Genomic DNA, 23882 nt, shown 5'->3' with positions numbered 1-23882 from the left:
TTATCGGTCTTAAAAGAGTTGCAAATATGCCACGTTATTGCGACTGTTATATTTAGCGACCAACTTAGATAGTCTCATAATAGTCGCAAATGGCTGTTTTGCAACTATTTTAGGACTCTTTTGGAAGTCACAAACGACTTGTTTTCTTGTAGTGAATAGTCATTAAAAACTTGTGAAGTGAATTCACCATCATTATCCACTCTGACTTCCTTTATGGCATAATCAAGAAATTGAGCTTTCAACCTGATTATTTAGGCAATGAATTTTACGAATATCTTATTTTTAGTTGTCAATAGACACACATGTGACCATCTATTAGATACGCCAATTATTACCATAAAATAACGAAACGTCCCACATGAAGGGTGGATAGATCCGCATATATCACCATGTATTATCTCTAAGAACATTGGTGATTCATTCCTAACATTGGGTCCCTGAGTGGAGAGGGTATAAAAGGCAGATGACCTGTTAGATGGGTTCGTCCACTTTAATGTTACCATTCACAAGTACAATTAAATTTAGAAGTTTTTTTTGTTTAAAATACAAAAAAACAGATGGACTGCATGTGGTCTAAAATTATGAAGGAATTGTAGTGGTCTATCTACAGTATAAACGCTGGTAATTTGCAGGGTTTTGTTTATTTCATCCTTTTATTTTTTTATTATTAAACTTTTTACTGTATTGGATTATCCTATATTTGTCACACATTTCAATAGACTGTATTATTAACACGCATATCAATTCATATCCAGTACAACACACACTTAAACCACACACATCACAACGAAGTATCTATATAACACACATCAAACACAAAAGTGTCAATAAACACACAAACACACTTTTCATTTAAAAACTTTCCCTTTGCTCACTCAAAACACACAAACACATTTCTTCATCTAAAAAGTCTCTCTTTCCTCTCTCGCTTCCTATATATTTTTTTAATCGAAAAATTTCTTTCTAAATTTTCTTTTGGTTGAAAACTCTCTCTATATTTTACTGCGGTAGATCTTCTTATATCATCTTTAAATCAAAGATATGATACATTTTGCATATACAAATTTTGTTATAATTTTGTATATACAAATTTAACACAAAAAAAAGAGAAATTATAGTCATATATTTTTAGCTATAATTCAAAGTATTTGTATAATATAATTAAAAATATACATAAAACTGTTTATATTCACTAGTTTAATATACATATTTCATAAGCTATAATTCAAAATATTTCTATAATATATTTTGAAATATTCACAAAAAGTGTTTACATTCATAAATTTATTTTCTGAATTTAGTATGATTTTATTTTATAATGTAGAAGTTCCATAAAATGACCAAATTTTTTTATGTATACTACCATAAATTTAAATTATTTTTGTAATCATTTATAAAGTACAAAATTTAGTAATTTCATACTTTGTTTTACCAATTATTAGAAATTATAATAATTTGGTTTTATTATTATCAATAACTAACATAATATTAAATTTCCTAACTCTTGTAGCGCGTCTGGTCTTTGAAGGCACTTTAAGTGCTAACATGCGACAAGTTTGATCCTCGAGCAAGACATAGAGACAATACATGTTACATAATAAGATGTATAATATTACTTATATTTAGTGTAAATAATAACTCTAAAGATTTTTAACGGTAAATTATAATATAGATATATATATGTTAAAATAAAAATATCATTGTATTGAAACATATAAAATTAACATAACTCATGATTGTTTTTGTATCAGACCTAATAAAATAGGTATTAACAAATATTTAATCTTGCAGATATAATGTCTAATCGCCGGCAAAGCACAAATAGTTCAGTGGAACCTGATTCAAATATTCGTACGGAAACATCAGTACGGGTAAATATTTAATATTTTATTTTTTTAATTTTAATGTTGTTAGAGTTTAATTGAAAAATATAATTAAGAATTTTTGAAATTTGTAGACAGGAGATAATTTCAAATGGACTCCTAACCGAGAAAGAAATTTCTTGAGTTGTATGACAAAGCCATTGCAATGACTAATTACCGTTTAAAAGATCCTACAATTCTTGGTAAAGAGTTTGTGGTTGAAAATTTTAATGAGAAGTTCAATCTCAATTTAAACTATCGGTTTTTCAATGAAAAACTTGATCAGTTGAAAAAAAAATACAAGAAGTATGTAGTTCTTAAGGATAACACATGTATCTCTGCTGATCCTGTTACACACCAGATAACTGCATCCGAGACTTGGTGGAAAATCAAGAAGTAAGTACTCACAATATGTTTCACTACCTAACTATCGGTTTACTGAATTTACGTAAAATATTTTTTTATTAATTTTTAAAAAATCTAATTACAGGTATGTAAAATTGTGCATGCCTTTGAGCCACAGCCGCCACAACTTTGGGATGTGATGCAACGTTTTTTCAGATTATATGATGTCAAATCTCAATCTCAATATTCTGTCAACCAGCGAAGAGAAAATATGATGAACGAAGGCACAAATAATAACGATTCTCATACGTACTCAGAAACATATGGTGGTGAAATGTCATATAGTCAAGTTCCAGAGACACAAGAAAACGAAGAGGTATACCACGTAAATATTGACGATGAAACACGTCCATCCAATGAGTTTACTCGTGAATATACACGTCATAGTTCTCCATCAGTTGATCCAATCCAAATCCCTGTTTCCGGAGTTTAACAACGAGGACGTGGAAGACATGGAAGTACTTCACAAATGTATGCGGTAAACTCATGTGACACTATTGGAAGTGGTTCGCGAGGAAGTCGAAGAAAACAATCTTTTGAGACAATGTTAACAGATACAGTGACTGGATTTAGAGAGTTTCAACGCCAAAGCTTACAACAACTACGCCCAAATTCATTTGACCAAAATGATTTTGACGAATGTGAAACGGCTGTGAAGATCTTTGAGGCTATGGAGCTTCCAAATGATACTAAATTTTATTGGGAATGCATAAGGGCATTCAAAGAAGACGAATTTTGGAGGGGAAAACGGCCAGTTCCCCCCTGAACTAAGTTACTTTATCGCACATATTCCTGAAACTTTCAACTGTGCCAATTCCCCTCTAAACTCTAATAAATTTTGAATATCCCACACCAACTATACTAAGTCGGATTAAACCCCCAAATCGTGAAACGGTGTTAAATTACCGTTAACAGATGATGATTAGGACGACACATAAGCACTAAAACGATTGCGTTTTAGCACTAAACCCATGGTTTTACAAACACAAAACGACGTCGTATAACGAATTGGGGGTTTATTCGATTTAGGGTACTTATTTATTCTTCCTTCCCAAAACAAATCGCAAAAGTGAGAAACGGAAACAAAGAGAAACACTGAGAGATCGAGAATCGAAGCTGTTGTAGCTGAAATGGGTGAAAGAGGAAGAGGAATTCCGAAGAAATGTAGATGTGGAGAGAATGCATTTTTGAGGACATCAAAGACAGTGAAAAATCTAGGGAGACTTTTTAATGCTTGTACAAATGGAGATGAGGTCATGGTTTAATTGTTGGGTAGTTAAGGTATAAATTGTAAAATTCTGATACATTCTTTAATTATGTTGCAGAATAGTCGTGGTCACTTGTTCAAATGGACAGATGAATCAATGGTTGAAGATATTGAAGATATGATTCTGAGAATTGATGATCTTGAAGGAGCTTCATTGACATTAAGAAAAAGTTTACAAGTGTGCGAATCAGAAATGGAATCTCTTGCAATGGAGACTCGCACCTTTGAAGCGGTGATCTACGGATTTGAGAAAGAGCTAGGGAGTTTTGAGAAAGAGCTTCAAGGATGCAAGTTGGAATTGCGTGGGTTGAAGAACATTGTTGTTTGTGTTGTGTTGATGGTTCTTGTTTATGTGTTTGTATTGTAATGTGTATGGTATGGTAGATGTACAAGTTGTTGTGTTTGAGACAATATTTAAGAAATGAGATGTTGTGTTTGAGACAATATTTAAGACCAAACAAAGTGAACCTCATAATTGTTACAAAAGACCAAAACATGATTCAAAGGTTCTTACAAAAGACCAAACAAAGTTCACCTAGAAACAAAACATGAACTCAAAAGCACTAGGACCTGCGAATTCAATCAATAACATGGCTTTGAGGTGGCTGACTTGATCCGATGCACAACTCTGTTGTTCCAGCTACTTTAGACTTCTTTGAATGTCTATAATCCAGAGGTCCACTTTTCTTGCAGCCCCTTGTGTTATGCCCAGCCTCAAAACATCTTCCACAATGGATGATCCTCCTTTCTCTAGTAGCTTTAAGCTCTTTTCCCTTGCTCTTCTTCTTTTGTGGTGACTCATTCCTCTCCTTGATTCTTTTAGGGACACTGTTTCTACCTTGAGTTATCGGTCTTGGTGGTGGTTGTATCTCAGTCTGACCGGACTTAGGCCAAAAGTCTATTCCTCTAACCGCATCTATATGTGCATTGTACTCATTCCTCCACCTAGAAGTCAGATACCAAGATGATATATAGTCCTCTACCTTGAGTTTCTTGACTGAAATCACCTTCAAAGCATGCGGACAAGGAATGCATGACATCTCCCACTTCTGGCATGTGCAAGAATGCATGGCCATGTGAACCTTATATGATGATTTCTTCTCCTTAACCTCATACTCACCTGGACCAGCAGGAATGGCTGCACAGTTTAATATCTTCTTCTGCTCTAGATTCACCCTCTCCATCGCCTTTATAGTATAATGACCTTTGTGATTATTTGCCTTCGTCCTTCTAATATCTATGAGCACAATTGCTCTTCTCCTGATACTTTCAAGCATTTCCACCAATGGCAACTCTCTTGTAACGTTAATGGCATTATTAAATGACTCATTGATGTTGTTACTTACATCATCACAAGAGGAGGTTTACTTGAAATAGGCAAGACTACAGTTTTTGGGATTCTTCTGCATCACTGATTCGTAGACATTCATGTCATACATCTTCAACTTCTCCAAGCGTTTGATGTATTGGGCGTTGTTATAACTCTTGGCAACCTTCCAGAACTTTGCTTTCATGTCATTCCTATGTGGATGCTTCTTCTTTAGGTTAGCATATATGTGTCTTGCACACATACGAAGCTCAACTTGTGGCAATAACTCAAAAACAGCATTCAATAAACCCTGAAATCATCAAAGAATAATTATTATGCAGCATTCAATAAACCATGAAATCATTAAAGAATAACACAGTTTAATTACCTTTTGCCTGTCTGAAATGAGTGTAAAACCAGCACCATCTCGCATATTCAAATCAGACTGCAACTTTCCAATGAACCACTTCCAGTTTTCTTCATCCTCTTTGTCCACCACAGCCCATGCAAGTGGATACATTTGATTATTTGAATCGTGTCCAACGGCAGCACACAACTGTCCTTTTGTGTAGTATTTGAGAAAGCAACCATCAATGCCAAATATTGGAAGAGAATATTGACACCATGTTTTCTTAATCCTAGCAAAGCACACGTAAAATCTGAAGAAGACATCTAGTCCTCCACCTTCTCCCTCAAATGTATCTACCTCCACAATTGATCCTACATTAGAACTACAAAAAAACAAAAAACACAAAAATTATCAATGCACAAATTTATAGCGCATACAAAATTAACAAAGAAAGAGTGAAAGAGTGATTTACTCTAATAGCTCAAGTCGATCATCTTTGAGTCTTGAGTATTGCTCATCATGCTCTTCTTGAATAATCTCAAATGCTCTTGTCTTTGCCTTCCTACATTGATCACCAGATGTGATCAAATTCCAACGCTTCATCATATCCGCTTGAATGACCTTAGGCATCAGTTTTGGGTTCTCTCTGAATTCATCCAAAAACAACCTAGCAATAACCTCTTGAGTAATAATCTTGCTATAAACAGTAACGTTGCAGCTGTGATCATCATTGAAGTCTTTTACCATCTACTTCTGCAATGTTGTTTCATAAGAACAATAAATTCGCCATGCACAGGGTTCGGTCTCTTCTTCTTCATTTTCGGGATTCTCTCCTTGCTCCTTATCTTCGGTTTCTCCTTGATCTTTATCTGCGGTCTCTCCTTGATCTTGCTGATCGTGCTCTACGGTTTCTTTTTCCTCACTGACATTTGGATCCTCTCCTTTATGTGCACATCCACTTGCACATTTAAGTTCTGATATGTCTTTATCCCATCGCACATATTTTATATTTCTTCCTGTCTTCAACACATAATCCACAATTGCTTTCTTAAACGACTCTAAGCTGTCAACACTTGCTTAAATTTCATCTCACCACTACCTTTCACATATCTAACATACTCCTCAGTCTCATCATCTTCACCACCAGACTCCACATGTGTCGCATATTCATTATACACATCATCTAAATCAACAAAACCAGCCACATTTCTTTCCACTCTTACTTCTTCTTCAAACTATTCAGCTTCACAAACTCTTTCTTCTTCATTGGCTTCTTCCTCAGCTTCATCACAATAAGGCTCCACAAAGATATCAAAGTTTTTGATCCAAGTTGCTGCCAAACACATTTTCTTGAAATTTTCATCACCATTTGTCATTGCTTTCCGGTCTTCTTGTCCTTCAAAAGGCAACTTATACCATACTTGTTGACCGTACAAACTAACTGGAAGATGATTCATCATTTGTTCAAATAGCTCACTCCCTTTTGCTTCTATATATCGAACACAGCCACCATCGTAGTAGGCATGGCGACCAACCTTTACAAATTTCCCACTGTGGTAACAAGCAAATTTGACAACTAGGGCCTCCTCTTCAAGACCACTGCATCAAATTTCCACAATTTTAATATTATTAAATCTTTCACACATTTCGTCGAACACATGGTGGACATCAAATAAAATTACAATCTAATCATGTAAATCTTATAGACAAGACATGAGTTATATCATACAAACAATGCTAGACAAAATCTATCAACTACAACAACAAAATTGAATAAAGATCTAACAAATACAAGTTAAAAAAACGCTATGTACCTCATTGTCGAGCTCACTGATTTCGTAAAATGCAACCAACGAATCTGAGTTAATCTCCAAATCAAACACAAATCAAACAAGGGACTCGTTCAAGTTCTCCTTCGCTCCTCCATCTCTCAGTGTTTCTCTTTGTTTTACTCTCGAATTTTTCCTGTTTCTTTTGTGAAGGAAGGAAGAAGAGAAACCCTAAATCGAGAAAAAACTCAATTCCATATACGACGTCGTTTAGATTTCGGCCTAAGAACGCGTTTGAGTGTTAAACGACATCGTTTTAGTGCTTACGTGTCGTCCTAGTCATCATCCCGTTAACGGCACAATAACACCGTTTCACGATTTGGGGGTTTAATTCGGCTTATTATAGTTAGTGTGGGATATTCAAATTGTATTAGAGTTTAGAGGGGAATTGGTACAGGGGGAATCAGCCGTTTTTGGCGTGAGTATTTTATTTCAAGAGCTGACAAACCCTTTGAAGATAAGATACATTTTTTACAAGCTTTAACTGGATATACACCCAATGATGAACGTGTGGGTAAGCGAGTAAGCTCGGGTCGCCAATTTGGGAGTCCAAGTTCAGGTGGTTTCCACTATGGTAGTTCTTCTGCACGTGGTAATAATTCATGGGGTCAAACTTTTGGTGATCAATGGAGTCCTACTTTTCAGCAATGGGGAACACCACCAAATGCTCAACACTGGGGTTCACCCAGAAATGCTCCGCAATGGGGTACACCTCCAAATGCGCAAAAATGGGGTTCACCATCAAATGCACCACGGTGGGGTTCACCTTCAAATGCCCCTCGATGGAATTCTCCATCAATTGCTCCGCAGTGGAGTTCACCCTCAAATGCTCCGCAATGGGGAACACTCCAAATGCTCAACAATGGGGTACATCACCTAATATGTTACAATGGGGAACACCTCCAAATGGTCCACAATGGAGTGCACCTCCAAATGGCTAAACTTGGAGTTCTTCCCCAAATACGCAACAATGGGGTTCATCATCAAATGAGAAACAATGGGGCTCATCATCAAATGAGCAACAATGGGGCTCATCATCAAATGGTTTACACTGGGGTTCTTCGCATAATTCTTCACAGTGGGTCCCTCCGATAAATGTCTATCGTGGATTTGCCCTGGAAACTGAAACTGATAAAGCAAAAAAAAATCAACACAACGTTTCTGAAGAAACACCAACTCCTACGTCAATAAACATTCAAAGGGGAGTATCACTTTGGTTTTACGAATTATTCTTCAGTAGAGCCAAGACCGAAAACGCGTAGACCTGGAGGATTATTCAAAATTTGGGGAAGCCAACGAGGACCTAATTTAAATGAAACTCATCAAGGCGATTCAGGAGATGCAGAATAGTTTATGCATGTGTGTTATTCTGAGTGATTTTCTTGTTTTTTTATTTACATTTCAATAAAAGTTTATGTATTGCATCATATTATATAATGACATTTTATTTATTATTGTTCTAATTTTTTGAATCTCTTATCTTTCAAATTTATGTGTTTCGTATAAGCCAACTGCGATCACGAGGAGTCCAATTTCTAAGTTATGAAGAAATAATTGAGTTATGGAATTTGGAAAATGAGCAATTTGAAGAGTTAATAATTCAACCAGCACTGAGTTACTACAATCGATATTTTCAAAGAGGACCAATCCAAACAGACGGTGGTTTAGGGTGGATAAATATTTGGCATCGTCTACAAGAAGATGATGCAACTTGTCTACAATTACTACGAATGTCACTTAGTACTTTCAGAACATTGTGTGATAAGCTACAAACAATTATGGTTTAAGATCAACAATGAATGTAAGCATTGAAGAGAGTGTGACAATGTTTTACGGATATGTAGTCATAATGAAGTTCAAAGAGATGTTGGATTGCGATTTGGACGAAATCAAGAGAAAATGAAGAGAAAGTTTTTTGAGGTTCTCACAGCGACTGAGTTACTTGCTTGTGATTATGTCAAGACTCCAACAAGGCAAGAACTATTCCGAATTCTCGAACGACTGCAGATAGATCGAAGATATTGGCCATATTTTAGTGCATTTGAGGGAGCAATGGATGGGGTTCATGTATGTGTTCAGGTGAAGCCTGAATTACAAGGAATGTATTGGAATCGACATGGTACACCATCATTTAACATCATGGCAATATGTGATTTGAATATGTTGTTTACATATGTCTGGAATGCAGTTCTCGCAATGGCACAAGATAGTGATTCTGAATTTCCTTTGCCTCCAATAGAAAAATATTATGTTTTTGATTCTTGCTCCATATAGATCTTCACGAAACAGGATTGTTCGGTATCATATGTCACAGTTCGAAAATGGTCCTCCTCCTAGAAATAAACAAGAACTATTTAATCGATGTCACACATCTTTACTCTCTGTTATTGAGAGGACATTTGGAGTTTGGAAGAAGAAATGGAGGATTCTCTGTGAATTTCCTAGATATAATATTCATGTACAAAAAATAATGGTAACGGCTACGATGAGACAACATAATTTTATCAGAATTTCAAATTTTTCAGATGACGATTTTGCAGAAGTAATGAGAGAGACAGAGATTACTAACACAAATTCTGAGTTTGATATAGGGGATACAAAATCTGCAGAGATAGCTGATGGCAATCTTATGACAAATATCAGAGAAAATATTGCAGATATGTTATGGGAAAATCAAAGTACTCGATATTAGTTTTTTTTATTGTGTTGTATTTTAAATATTTTTCTGTTTAATGTTTTAGTATTTATGCCAATAAATATATTTGTAGCATTTTAAATTTAATATGTATACATTAAATATTTTTAATGATTTTATTTTGCATAATTATAAATAACATGTTACATAAATACAAGTTTTTGTTTTAATATGTATTATATTATGAAAAATATTTTATTTAAAATTTTTATTTTTTGCAATAGAAATATTTGTCCGCATTATTTGATCCGTTTTCACCATTCAAACAAACATTTTTGAACCGCTAGATCCGCTTGATCCGCATTTGTTCTGCTAGATCCGCTTTTGTTCCGCCTGATCCGCTTGATCCGCTCCGCCCGATCCGCTTTCTTCATTCAGAGTCTGGGTGGCGATGGCCGAGTTATTAGTTTTTCTTTTAAACATGCTTTACATAAAAGCTCACCAGATTGAATAATATTTTGGTTTTTTAGTGGATGACCATTTGAATTTTTTACAATTTTTCGCATCATGACTGAACCAGTAAACTCAAAGTTTACTGTAAAATAAGATGCAATCAGATTTATTTTTGTGCAATATATTCCAGAGGATAACATTGCAAATTATTCCAATATATGTTTTCTCTCAGATGTGATGCAAGAATATTCAATGCAGTTTTTATTTAGAGTCTCTATATGATATCCATTTCTTAGGATATCTCTGAAACCTATCAAGTTTCTATGAGGCTGAAGAGAATATAATGCATCTATTCAAATTTGTTCCCTTGGCATTGAGAAATTGACTTTGTCAAAGCCTTGAGTGATCTTTGTAATGCCATATATAAAGTGTACGCTTCAAGCGGAGTCCTTTATTTAAAAACAGGAGAAAAAAATTATGCTAGACACATATCTCCATCCTCTATGTCAAAATTTGACATTTTATGAAATTAAGCATTTATTAAAATATGCATTATTAAAATAACACAAAATCTTACAAAGGTTTATTATATATTACAAGAAAACCATTATTCAAAAAGACTTTTATGTAAAACATAAAGTACACATAAAACTATTACAAGCATATCATATCTATTGATTTTTCGCATGATTTCCTGTTTTCACGATCAACGAGAAAATCTGTGATATCATTATGGTTTTCGTCATTTTTAGGCCATGGAAGGAAGGTCCAGCTTCATCAAAGATGAAGTTGGCTTTAACATCTTTTTTTTCCCTTTTGAGATGCTTAATATAGATCGTGGCCAAATGTTTTAGTATACGACATATTTGAAACTAATGTCATTTCATGTTGCATCTATAACAAGTACTCTCATCTTGTTTCCTCAAAACGCTACCAACATCATTTACCTATAGACTTTTGTTGGTTTTTCTTGCGTTGAAGTTATTAGAAGAGAGAACCCTTCCCTTTCCTCGTCCACGACCGCAACCACGGCCTCGACCGAGTCTGCGTCCTCGTCCTTGCCAATTATTATGGCTGGATGTAGCAACATTCACTTCTGAAAGTGGATCTAATATAGTTGGACGAGTTTGATAATTTATCATCACGAGTTCATTATTTTGTTCAGTAACAAGAAGAACTTGAATTAATTCAGAATATCGACTACATCCTCTCTCAATATTGTTGCTGCAGGATTACATTTGTAGGATGAAAAGTTTAAAATGTTTTCTCGATCATATCATATAGGAAAAATTCTCTCCGCAAATAATCATCCTAGAACTTATTCAGAACATAGGGGAATTGTATTCACGTACAGTTTTGTAATCATGGAACCGGAGATTTAGCTATTCATGTTTGACTTTTGGTAGGATCAAATATTTGGGTGATCAAACCTATCTTTGAGAGAGATCCAGAGGTCTACGGAATTTTTCTCTCGTGATGTATTCATTTTTTAAACTATCGTTGAGATGATGACGCAAAAACATCATGGTTTTTGCTTTTTCCTCTTTGAAATATTTTTTTATGGATCAAAGGTTTTAAGAAACTCATTTCCTTTTAGATATATTTTTATATCTAATATTCATGTCATATAATTATTTCCAAAGATATCAAAAGCAGCGATTTTAACCTTTGTCATGTTTAATATGATAACTAGAATTGATGACAGATTGGGAACCGCTCATGTTGATAATATGTTATAAAACTATTATCTAATATATATTTACATAAGATAATATTATTAGATTATGAAAATAGTAAAGAGAGGAGACGAGAGAGTGAAGTAGATTTATTGCTTCTTGTTGTTGTGTTATTAGACTATGTACAATGGTTTTCATATTACAAAACCCATTTTTTTTATTTTAACACTCCACTTCATCTTCTCTCTCTTCCACATCATAATTCAACACACATCATTTTTATCCTCTACAATAGTTTTGTTTAATAAAATTACAACACCTTATCCCACCAATTTTATTTCATATTTTTCACCTTATTTGTGTTTATTTTTTTTGTGATCACATATTATTAATCATATTTAATATCAAATGAAATTAAAATAATTAAAAATTAAATAAATTTTTATAATAAATTGAGAATTTTTTTTCTCAAATAAAATATATATATAGTTTGCAAATAATAAAAACAAGAAATAAAAATAGCCATTATAAAAACACAAGAGGTTATGAAGGTTGATAGCAAAAATATAGTAGAAAATATGAGTTTTTTTGTAGGTCCAAATTAAATGAAACAAATCTCTATTTATAGAGAATGAAAATGATGAATTTTAGTATAAAAATATTTAAATAAATTTTTGGATTCTATAAGATAATTGATCTCAAATAATTGGGTTGGATAAAAGAAATCTGAAATCTTACCATCCAATAGAAACACAACACATTTCCTTATCTAAATATTATCTTACAATTAAAAAAAATAAAAATAAACTTTTTGTTCAAAAAAAGAATTAAAGAAAAAACCAATAAAAACTAGCCTTGTGGCAAGCACAACCCAAACTTTTGCGAGTTAACACCGTTGAATGGCTTCGACATAGTTGGCTCCACCTCATCACTTTTCTTTTTTTCAACTGACCATTGTAATGCTATTGAATAAATTATTCAACAGCTGAAAATCTCACCATTGTAAGTAGTCTTATTACAATGTGCAAAATGAACACATATATATAGGTGGCAATTATTTGAAGAGGAAGTAAAAAATTAAAAGATATGTATGAATAATATATATGCATCTCTCTAGTAGATAGATAAGTGTATTTTTTAACATCATAATCTTTTCAAAATAGCAATGATGATTATGTAATAAAAATATATTTAATCGTTGAACATATACAAAATGTAGATATATCAAATGTCTCGTAGCTACACAATAAAATTCTCACAAATTATGTAGATACTATACTATTAACTATTTGATTGTACAGTTGAGTTTTTTCTTAAAAGATTGTCCAAAATCAATAGGCCCAAAATGCATGTTTATAAACGGTACCAATATCAGCCCAAACTAAACGATTGATATCTCCATAATAAATCAAGAGGGAAACCACATTTCACCTCCACAGAGTTAACGTAACACATTACACATATATATTACAAAACTTTCAACTCCTAGTTCTAGATTCTAGTTACACAGATCTAACATCTCTACTTTTAGCCAAAATTTTTTCTCGGTAACATACTTAGACGGAACACTAAATAGATATCACTTAAAATAGCATTTTAATCAAACTTAGTCCTAGGCCTTACATGTACGAAACATGTCTAAACGACTATCTTCAAGTCGAAGCGAATACGCTAGTTTTTTGTACTCTCCCCAAGTAAATGTTTGGTACAACCGTGGTTGATTCATCATAGTAATCAACGCCGGAAGAGGCCCAATCTTCGCTTGAAGCGGTGGTCCGGCAAAGTACGCCGTTGAGAGCCGGCTCTCTTCTCCGGAGGTCAATGCTCTATGTCGTACACTTATAAATCTTCCGTTCGTCATCACCTTAACATTCACACACCAACTAAATAAGTAAATGACTAAAAAGAATATTTCATTATTATGTGACAAAATAAAAACATGCTTGCTATTTAGTATAGGTTCGGTTCTCTCGTTTGTTGATTTATAAGTAAAATGGTTATGGTTCAAATCCATACAAGATAACTGAAATAATTAATTGTATATAAAGTAATGGTTTTAGTTTTTTCATGGCCATAACAATTTCTTTAACCACCACATATAAAAATGAAGTAATAAATAAAAAGAAAATGTAAGACCATCTGCATTGAGCCAACACTCTCTATGTTCTTAACAATTTTAAAATAGGGTTTAATAGAGTGGGCTTAGATCAGTGGAGATGGTTCTTGTGCAAAATCTGTTTTAGGCAATCTTTTTGTCCACGTAGCACCACCGGAGTGGATGAGAATTTTGCAAGAGAAATAAAATAATGTTTGTGTTTATTTTTTTTTGGTAGGAATAATGTTTGTATGTTTTTATTAATAAAGTTTTTAAACTTTGTATTAATTAAATAAAATGTTTGTGTGTTTTTATTAATTAATATGTTTGTTTTTTTGTGTTTTTTCATTTATATCTTTCATGCTATTTTCTTTCATAATAATTTGGAATTGTATTTTGTGTTGGTTTTTATTTCATACTCAATTTTAATATAAATGTTATTTTTAAAAGTTTTTCAAATTGTAATATATTTTAGATTATTATATTGTTAAATCTTATAATCTTAAGCATATTTTCCTAATAACCAACTTCTTAAATAAAAAATCTAAACTAATGATTTTATATTATTTTAATAATATTTTTACCGTAAAAACATCCAAAACAGTTCTATGGAGATGCCGAGAAGACTCAAAGAAAAACAAGACACCTACCTGTAACAAGTCTCCTACATTGACGCAGAAAGCTGAAGGGTCAGGGGAGACAGGAACCCACATGCCATCTGAATTAGACACTTGGAGTCCTCCTACATCGTTAGATCTAAGAACTGTTAATATCTGAGGGTCGGTGTGTTCACCGAAGCCAACTCTGGTCAGTGGCACAGATTTATCAGAGAGTGTGGCTCCACCAAAGAACTGATCCGACGGTGGATAATGATTCACCCTTAAAACGGAGTCACTATCGACGGAGCTGATTAACCTACTGAAGGTGTGAGATGGGACACGAAGTCCCTCAGCCGTCAGATCTAAAATCTCACGAGCCAACTGCTTAACTGCTTCTATGTAACAATTCACTGCCGAGCTGTCAAACATATACGTCACACATCAGCACGAGATTCATTATTTTTTGGTTACTTATAGAAATATACGAAATATATCCACGTTACCTTAATATTTCTACTTTCAGAAAGAAGTTTTTTTTTCCAAAGAAAATGATTGAATAGACAAGAATGAATCATTATTGACTTAAGTACGAATACATATCCTGTTGAAATATAAGTACGACTACGAACATGTTATTTTAATATCGTTACAGATAATTTCAGATATGGTACGGTGTATATTTTATTTTTATCTAATAGTTGGAATATTATATAAATACTTCATGTCATGTATATCACGTTGATTAGCACTTAGTAGATACACAATTCTTATCCATACACTGTTATTGAGACAGGCTACGACCCAGAGCTAAGACTATTACATTATTTAGTTTATTAACTCTGTTACTTTTGGTTTCTCCAGACTTCTAGTTCTGGTTTAAAAGTCTCCCAAAATATATGAAATATAAACCAATAACTAATTAAAATAAATAAAAGTGGACTGTTTGTTTATAGTATCAAAAATCAATGCTGGCATGAGGTAACTGTCCTCTTTTGCATAGATGCAATACCTACAAAGATTTTTTTGTTTTGTTTTCTTTGTGTGTGCACAAGATGTAGACCTACAAGTTAACAGTTAAACTATATCCCTACAATTATACTGTTATAAATATATATAAGCACGCATTAAAAATTAATTAACATAATTACTTAAACATGCATTTTGCCTACATTTGTTTTATCATAATAATCATATGCATTTATCACATTAATATTTTTCAAAGTTTCTTAGATACTATACTAACTTTTGAATGTATCCAGCTATACATGCAATTATATATTGACATGAAAATGCAACTATATTGTTTCATTCGAATATTAGTCGTTAGGTGTACATCAAACTCGAACCGTATATTCCTACAAGTATAGAACTATAGATATTATATACGTATACCTGAAGGAGAGCTGAGAGCGAAAGGCAGGGTCGTTAGTGTGAAGAAGCAAATACTCGACCTCACCAGTGTCCCCATTAAGCCCGATGTCCCTAAATCCATACCGGAAAGGCTGGTCAACCGGTCGGACCGATTTCTTCTCGTGAGCCGGCTTAGCGAAGAAGTTTATAGACTCTTGCTCCATCCTTGAGATGATAGTTTGGTCTACACCGTGGTTGACCACTTTGAAGAAGCCGAGAGTCTCACAGGCTTTAACTATTTGCATCGACACTCGTGATCTCTCCTGCGACATGTCTATTATTGGTATGTTTTGATCTACGGCCACGATTTTCTGGGACCCTTTCACCATTTTTAGAGAGAAAAAGAGATAGAGGGAGAGAGAGAGAGATTGTATGACGGAAGATGATAAGGAAGAGTTTAGTGTATGTGTAGAGATATATTTATATTCACACATGAGAAAGAGAGAGAGAGAGAATTTTTTGGCGAACCAAAATTCACGTGCATGTATTAGGCACCAACGGGTTTATATATACAACTTTCTCATGGAATCTTATAAATTTATAAGGAATAAGGTCTAAGGTAGATAGTTAAAGGAAAAGAGAAAAATGCTGATGCTGATGATGGCTAAGACTTAAATTAGATTTTGCTTCTTTTTTTTTTTTTACTGATCTTTTGAATTTGGTTGCTTTCTTTTTGTCATGTACAAATTATTTCACTACTGCTGATGATGGCTTTTTTTAGCCATTTAGCTACAACTTTACAGAACAAAATTTACCTTTCTTTTGTTGTTAGAGAGGAAACCTTCGTCTGTTATTAAGTCGAATCCTTTTTACTTGCATGTGGTATGTATATATCTTATACTTATTCAAATACATTTAATAATGACTTATCTCATATGTTATGCTCAATATGAACCCCTAAATTTATATCTAACTTAAAACTCGAGATCGTATATTAGAACATTCTAGTAAGTAGTAAATATTGTTTTCTTCTCACCTAACATGTTAATATTTTTCCCACACCTTTTCATGTAAGAATGGATACTATTCTCCAAAATATTCGTCGTAAACCTCTTTCACATTTATTAATTTGTATTCCTCGGGATATTCAGTTGATCAAAGACTTCTTGGCCAAAGTGGAACCCACAAATTCCCAATTTGCAAAAAGAACTCTGACTTCTTTACTATTTCAATATCCATAATACATTTTTATAGTTTTCTTTTCGGAATCATACTTTCCTCTAGTTGAATGTATAACAGACGACAACCTATGTCAGATAATATAATAAACGACCGGCCGGCCGATATAATATTATTCCCAACAAAATTCTTGAATGATTTACAACTCAAAAAAGTAGATATTGGCGGTGATATCTTATGACAATGTTATATTATATTCGATTATGGATCATTTTATATTCCGTGGGTTTCTTGAAACTGCAAAGATATTGGTGATTCTTTATATAACCAAGATTTTATAAAAGAAAGTCAAATGCAAAGTAGATAAAAATAATACGATGGGTTTGAATGTGGTCGGATGAAGTTAATGGAAACCAGTGGTACATTCCTATATATGGATCGAATATGTGGTGTGTTTTTTTTTTATATGATACAAATATATTGACCACCAACTGCTACATTTATATACATTGGGTTCAGCTTTGTAGCCAGACTTTTATAGATAGCTTCATTGACTCGTATTATATATTAATTTCAAAGTACTGTATAGTCCATTTATAGTGTTCGGATGGAATGGAAGTAGTGGATTTAAAGATGAGATCGGCATGGAACTAAGATGGAACCTATGTGATAGGTATGAGGTAAATGCAATATAAATATTAATTTATAAATAAATTAAATTATATTTTAACAAAAAAAAATAGAAATGACTAAAAAGGAAAGAAAAATAAATAAAAGAACAAGAAAAATATATTAACATTTCTCTGTTACATATATTTATTTAGTTATCTCCTTTATCAAAAATATATTTTAGTTACCGATTGCTATATATTTAATATCCCACTGTCACAATCCAAGCTCTTTTTAATGATTGTCTTCTCCAAAATTTATATTTTTCCTTTTTTTTTTTTTTTTTGACCACATTTATATTCTTCCTTAAGAACAGATAATTTGGTTTTGTTCATATTCTAATGTTAAAAGAAGAAAAAAAATCAATAATTGAATTGTTTAATTATTATATGGTAGTAAGATATATAGCTTAATATCGAAATAACTGAATAATTGTTAAACAAAATAAACTGAATAAAGATTTTATAAAATAATGATAAAATAACTGAAAATCTAGTTAAATTAATCACATCTTTTTTTGAAATTATTTAGATCTTTATTACGTGAGTGGTAAAAGATGAAATCACTTTTCATTGATAAATATTTTGAATGATAAATAAATATCGGAATCATACAATAAATATTTTAAATTTTGTAGTATTATTAAGTCTAAATATTGTTTCAAATATATTCGAGTTTGGTAATTGTATCTTCTAATTCATTAAAATCTGCAAAATATCATGATAGGATCTGAATTTTAAAGCTTACGCTTCACTACAATTACCATATAGACAAATTGTAGTAGATTCTGCAAAAATACATACTGTAATCCTTTTACTGCACCCAAACATCCTATAATCCGATCCTGTCACCATTAAATGCACGAGTTATAATTCTCTGCAAAAACCCATCCAATTAAACGACCTTTTTTGTTACCATTAAATGTACAAGTTCAAATTCTATGAATGTATGTATATTGAATGTGTTGTAACTTGAATGTCATAGGACTGTGTCAGTTGATTCATTATAAACTTTCTGGACCATTTATTCCCATTTTTCCAAAATGTAAGAAATAATTATGATTATTTTGAGGAGCACCATATATACTATAAATGGGAAATGCTTATAAATACAGTATGAAACGTTGAGAGTCTAAATCTGATTCTGCAGGAGAGGTGAAGAGGTTAGATGTTAAAATCACAATTACACTTCACTTTCCCTACAATTATTCGATTCACTCTCACGTCAAATCCACATATTATTCGTAGAAGAACACATATATATATATATATATATATATATATACAACATTTCATACCCAAAAAAGAAGAGAGAACATATAGACACGTTACACGTAGCAGTTGCACATGGAGTTACGTTGCCATAGTTTATTTGTAGTAAAAAACTGAGATTTTGATTTTGACCAGTCAAAGAAACTGAATAGTTGGGCGTATCATAACTGTAAACAACTACTACATGGTTTTTTAAAAAGTGCCCTATTACAAACTAACACACATAACTATAAGTTGCAATTTTACTACAAAGAAGGTAATTACTAATAATGTGGTTAAAGAAGACAAAAGATAACAATAGTTCAAATTTTTAGTGAAATTAAAAAGCGGTTAAATGATTACAAGCAATTGAATGTTAAATTTGTTTTCTTTAAAAAAAATTCTTCCGTTTGTTTGATTGGTACAAGTACTTCTAATCAAGTATCAAAGCCATTATAATGTATGTAGGGTTTTTCAATACAATAAATTAAACGGGGAGTTGAAATAGTATTTACTTTTGCCACAGTATATCTGTATATAATCAATCAATCATATAGCATAAGTTACAGTAATAATAAAAATTAACAATTAAATGGTGATGAATTTTCTCTTTTAAATATACACATTAATATATAAAATATTGCCTACCTACCTAGAAGCGATACATATTTGTAAGATTTAATAATGAAGATATCCACCTTTTTCAAAAAAGTATATTAGAATTACGACACAACATGAAACGTTATATAATGAAGCTGATAGAGTCAACCACTAAATGAAATAAAATAAAATGAATATAGAGAAGAATACTAATCTAGCTATCCAATCTAATTATAAGCACGTTGGTGACTACTTCCATTACGTTCTTCACAAAGAAAGATGATGAGTGAACAAAATTTATAGTAAACCAATCGCACAACCATTTGCATTTTTCTAATATTACAAGCTAATATTATTTTTCTAAAATCACAACCATTTGAATTTTGCAATCATCATTTTAATGTTTGAAACAGATATTATTAAATTTTAATTATTATCAGATATTTAATGTTGAATGATGGGTGATGTGATATCATCATATCCGGCCCGCCCCTCTCATCAAGATGGAGAATAGTGCATCGTACCCCTTATGTTTCTTGGAAGGTCATGGATCTTGGGGTTAGTTGCTTCTAGTTGTTCCTTCATCTGGATCGTCAAGATGTGGTAGAAGAGGAACTGTTGAGGAAGATGCGCACCATATCCATATGTGTCCCAAATGGAGCCAAAATTGTATATTATACGACCTTAATTTGTTGCAAAGATCGGATTAAAAAACAATAATAAAAGCGTAGGTTAATAGAACAATCTAGTTTCACTGATATGAAATAGAAAATGATTGAATTGTTATAATTTATCAATAAATCATTTTTAAAATGTGTAAAATTAGATATTCGTTAATCGTGATCATCTTTGGACTTTGGAAAGTTTACTTCAAATTTTTTAATGTACTTAAAGCACATAGTTACCATGTTTTTCTGGAGATACTTGAAGAAGCTTTCGTTCTTCCATTCTTATTTTGCACCATGAGAAGCACGTTTCTAACCATTTATCTCGTTGGAAAATTTAAGTTTACTAAGCCCTTACATGATTTGTGCAACTATATTATATACGTACAAAGTGATAAACAGGTCCATTTCAGCCCACAAAGTGAGAAAAAAGTTTATGTCAGCCCATTTAATAAAATTTGTAGACCATTCCACCCAGCCGAAGTCCATGTGAACAAATCGTTTTCCTAACAAACAAAGATTATTCAAACGTACGTGAACTGTAGTTTTGCGAAAAAAAAAGAAAGAAGAAGAAGAGAGAACATACATTGCGTGAACAGAGATTTTAACGGCCAATGAAATTATAATGAAGCACGCAAAGAAACACAGATTTTTTATATACGATAAATTCTTGGCAGCAGATAAAGATTGCTTCATTGTTCGAAACACAGAGATAATTATCTAAAATATTGTACTGTGAGTTTTATAAGTTTTAGATTGACTTTATTTAATCTGTTAATATGATTTTAACATTCTTTTTTTAATCAGGAGTTAAATGCATATTAGATAAGATATATAATTTCTTGTATATCTGATAAATTATAACTATACGATATACTGTTTCGTGTATAACAAAGGTGTCATAACTCATACGTTAACCTTGAATTGTTCAACCTAACCCTTATCATATAAAATCAAAAAGACAAAAGGCTTCTCTGTTTGTTTATCATAGTATAGGAGATGTATGATGTATTCTACAAAAATTATAACTCAAACTTAGTTAGTTCAAGAGCAAATATAATATTTGAATCAATTAGAAAAAAAACGTACGTCGGTACGTGCATGATTAGTTTATAACATTTATCGTTTGGTGATTGAGTAGATACTAAAAAACAGAGAATATTCAATTCAACCTAACACTTCTCAAATAAACTCAAAAAGACAAGAAGACTTTTCCGTTCATTTCTCATAAATCCAAAGATGTGTCCTCCTAAGAATAGTAACTGAAATCGTCAATTATCCACGTGGAACTCATCTACCAGTTACAAAGCCACGTGGCATTATCCACGAAATCCTTTCCGGCAAAGAGGGGAGACTTCTTTTGCTCACTCAAGTCCTAAAACCCTATAAATAAATTACATTGAAACCCAAAACAAAATCAGATCATTAAAGAACCAAACCAAAAGAAAAGAACAAAAGCCAAAACACTTTTAGACATGGCAGTCACCAAAGAGAGAAGAAGCTTGTTGGTTTCAATGGTGATGGTGTTGTTCTTCCTCTTCAACGCTCAACTTCTTCAAGTCATGAGTTGTCCCAATGATCAGGGCCATCAGGTGACCAACTGTACCGATCAGGACAGGAAACTATTGGAGTTTCCGTTGAATTTGGAGTACCTTGAAGCTGAGTTTTTCTTGTTCGGAGCGTTAGGGTTTGGTCTTGATACAGTCGCACCAAACCTAACAATGGGAGGGCCAAGTCCTCTTGGAGCTCAGAAAGCTAATCTTGATCCTTTGACAAGAGATGTTGTTTTGCAGTTTGCTTGGCAAGAGGTTGGCCACTTGAGGTAAAACGTTTCTTTTTTAAGTCATATATATAGTGCTTTAGAGTTTATAATTGTGATTATATCATCTGTATAGGAGTTATGGGTTAATTAGTGTTTAAATATTAAAACACACAATTTGTTTTCATTGTAGCTATGTAGTTACACTAGGAATATTTTTTTTAATTGCTGGCTTGGAGAAGTAATTTTTCTACCCAAGATGAAATGTCTTCAATCATATATTCTTTATAACTGAAAAACGTGTAGGATATTTGTTACATTTGTACATCGTAAAAATTAAACTCTCAAGAATCCATCCAAAATTATAATTAAATGATTGGTTCGGTGTATATATTTAATTAGACAATATTTTTTAGCTTTGTACATATCATATGTATAAAATATGTAAAAACGAATAAATCGTTTCTTATAAATCGCTATATATGGGTATTAATTTACCACTTAACGAGTAAAATGTCTCAGCTTTGAGATTCTTTAATTATAATTTTTTTTTAAATGTAATTCGCATTAACATGATCTTTATAAAAAAAATGACAGGGCAATCAAGAAAACGGTGAAAGGGTTTGCAAGGCCACAACTTGATTTGAGTAAAAAAGCATTTGCGAAAGTGATGGATAAAGCATTTGGAATAAAATTTGTGCCACCATTCAATCCTTATGCCAATTCTTATAATTACCTCATTGCTTCGTATTTGGTCCCTTATGTTGGTCTCACTGGATACGTTGGCGCTAACCCTAAACTGCAATGCCCAGCCTCAAGAAAGGTAACTCCTTTGATTCGGTATATTGGTCTCTTCTTATAACCACATATTAAGGTTTTAAATACTTATATTAAGCTTTATTAAAATAAAGGAGTCTAATTAAGCTTTATTAAAATCATGAATTACTTTTCATCCACGATAAATGGGTTAAGATAATATTTCATTGCATATCATAAATATAATAAAATACACACTCTTTAGGAGTTATATCTAAAACTTCGCCTAATTGAAAAGAATGTTAGGAATTAAAAAGAGCGTTAGATATATTTCAAAATGTTAAATTGAAAAGAAAAGTAATTTAAACATGGTTTACGAGTGAGAGAGATGAGTTTGTTCTCTATTGTTTTTTTTTATAAAAAATATTTGCATTATATATGTTACACTTATGCAAACACTATTTTCAGTTAGTAGCAGGACTTTTGGGAGTAGAATCGGGTCAAGACGCAGTGATAAGAACGATGTTATATGCTCGAGCAGCACATGTTGTATATCCTTACGGTATCACGGTTGCGGCTTTCACGGATAAGATCTCGGATTTAAGGAACAAACTGGGAAAAGCGGGAGTGAAAGATGAGGGTTTGGTCGTACCTAAAGCCATGGGTGCTGAAGGACAAGTGGTTGGGAATGTTTTGGTCGGTAATGAGTTGTCTCTTTCGTATGATAGAACACCTGAGGAGATTCTCCGGATTGTGTATGGAAGTGGAAATGAAAGTGTTCCCGGTGGATTTTACCCTAAAGGAGCTGAAGGGGAAATTGCTAAGTCATATTTGGTTACTACTAGGAGTACCGAGGTCTAGTTTCAGTTGGAGTTTAATTTTCTTTGTAGTTCTTAGGTTTTTGGTTATATGTAGGAGACTAAACATAATAATCATCGTGTTATCAATAAATGTTGTGAAAGCGAAATTTTCATAATCGAAAAAAGTTCAAAAATATATGAAAATTACATTTTTAGTGTTTTTACTAACCTTCATTAATTATGAAAGAATATTAGTACTTTGGCAATATATAATCACCATATGGACACAATCTACTAATTAAGAGGATTTTATGGAGTTAATGGTTATTTGAAGTGAATTCGTTGAACAATCATCATGTACATAAAAGTAAACTT

General features: G+C 32.5%; 3 protein-coding genes and 2 pseudogenes across 4 annotated transcripts; 3 read left to right on the top strand and 2 right to left on the bottom strand.

The window, feature by feature from the left end:
• The first annotated feature begins 1063 nt into the window (after window positions 1–1063).
• Window positions 1064–8371, top strand: LOC104777712 (uncharacterized; annotated as a pseudogene). The gene is made up of 5 exons (XR_015594679.1): window positions 1064–1871; window positions 1958–2262; window positions 2353–2996; window positions 7429–7857; window positions 7965–8371. The product of XR_015594679.1 is annotated as an uncharacterized LOC104777712 (transcript).
• Window positions 3178–3901, top strand: LOC147947688 (uncharacterized). Its single transcript, XM_087496134.1, has 2 exons — window positions 3178–3520; window positions 3593–3901. The coding sequence occupies exons 1-2, from the start codon at window positions 3398–3400 to the stop codon at window positions 3899–3901; spliced, it is 432 nt and encodes a 143-aa protein (XP_087352260.1). The 5' UTR covers window positions 3178–3397.
• Window positions 4113–7011, bottom strand: LOC147947687 (uncharacterized; annotated as a pseudogene).
• Window positions 8372–13222: 4851 nt separating the features above from the next.
• LOC104777710 (gibberellin 2-beta-dioxygenase 4-like) lies at window positions 13223–16296 on the bottom strand. Its single transcript, XM_010502008.2, has 3 exons — window positions 15872–16296; window positions 14531–14897; window positions 13223–13649 (listed from the first exon to the last, which is right to left on the bottom strand). The coding sequence occupies exons 1-3, from the start codon at window positions 16216–16218 to the stop codon at window positions 13398–13400; spliced, it is 966 nt and encodes a 321-aa protein (XP_010500310.2). The 5' UTR covers window positions 16219–16296; the 3' UTR covers window positions 13223–13397.
• A 5283-nt stretch (window positions 16297–21579) lies between these two features.
• On the top strand, window positions 21580–23701 carry LOC104777709 (ferritin-like catalase Nec2). Its single transcript, XM_010502007.3, has 3 exons — window positions 21580–22014; window positions 22549–22774; window positions 23176–23701. The coding sequence occupies exons 1-3, from the start codon at window positions 21668–21670 to the stop codon at window positions 23566–23568; spliced, it is 966 nt and encodes a 321-aa protein (XP_010500309.1). The 5' UTR covers window positions 21580–21667; the 3' UTR covers window positions 23569–23701.
• The last annotated feature ends 181 nt before the right edge of the window (window positions 23702–23882 follow it).

This window comes from Camelina sativa, chromosome 3 (genome assembly GCF_030686135.1).
Source record: "Camelina sativa cultivar CO46 ecotype springtype chromosome 3, ASM3068613v1".
Lineage (NCBI taxonomy): Eukaryota > Viridiplantae > Streptophyta > Magnoliopsida > Brassicales > Brassicaceae > Camelina > Camelina sativa.
The sequence above is the reverse complement of the archived record's forward strand: the minus strand, read 5'-3'. Positions and strand labels throughout refer to the sequence as shown.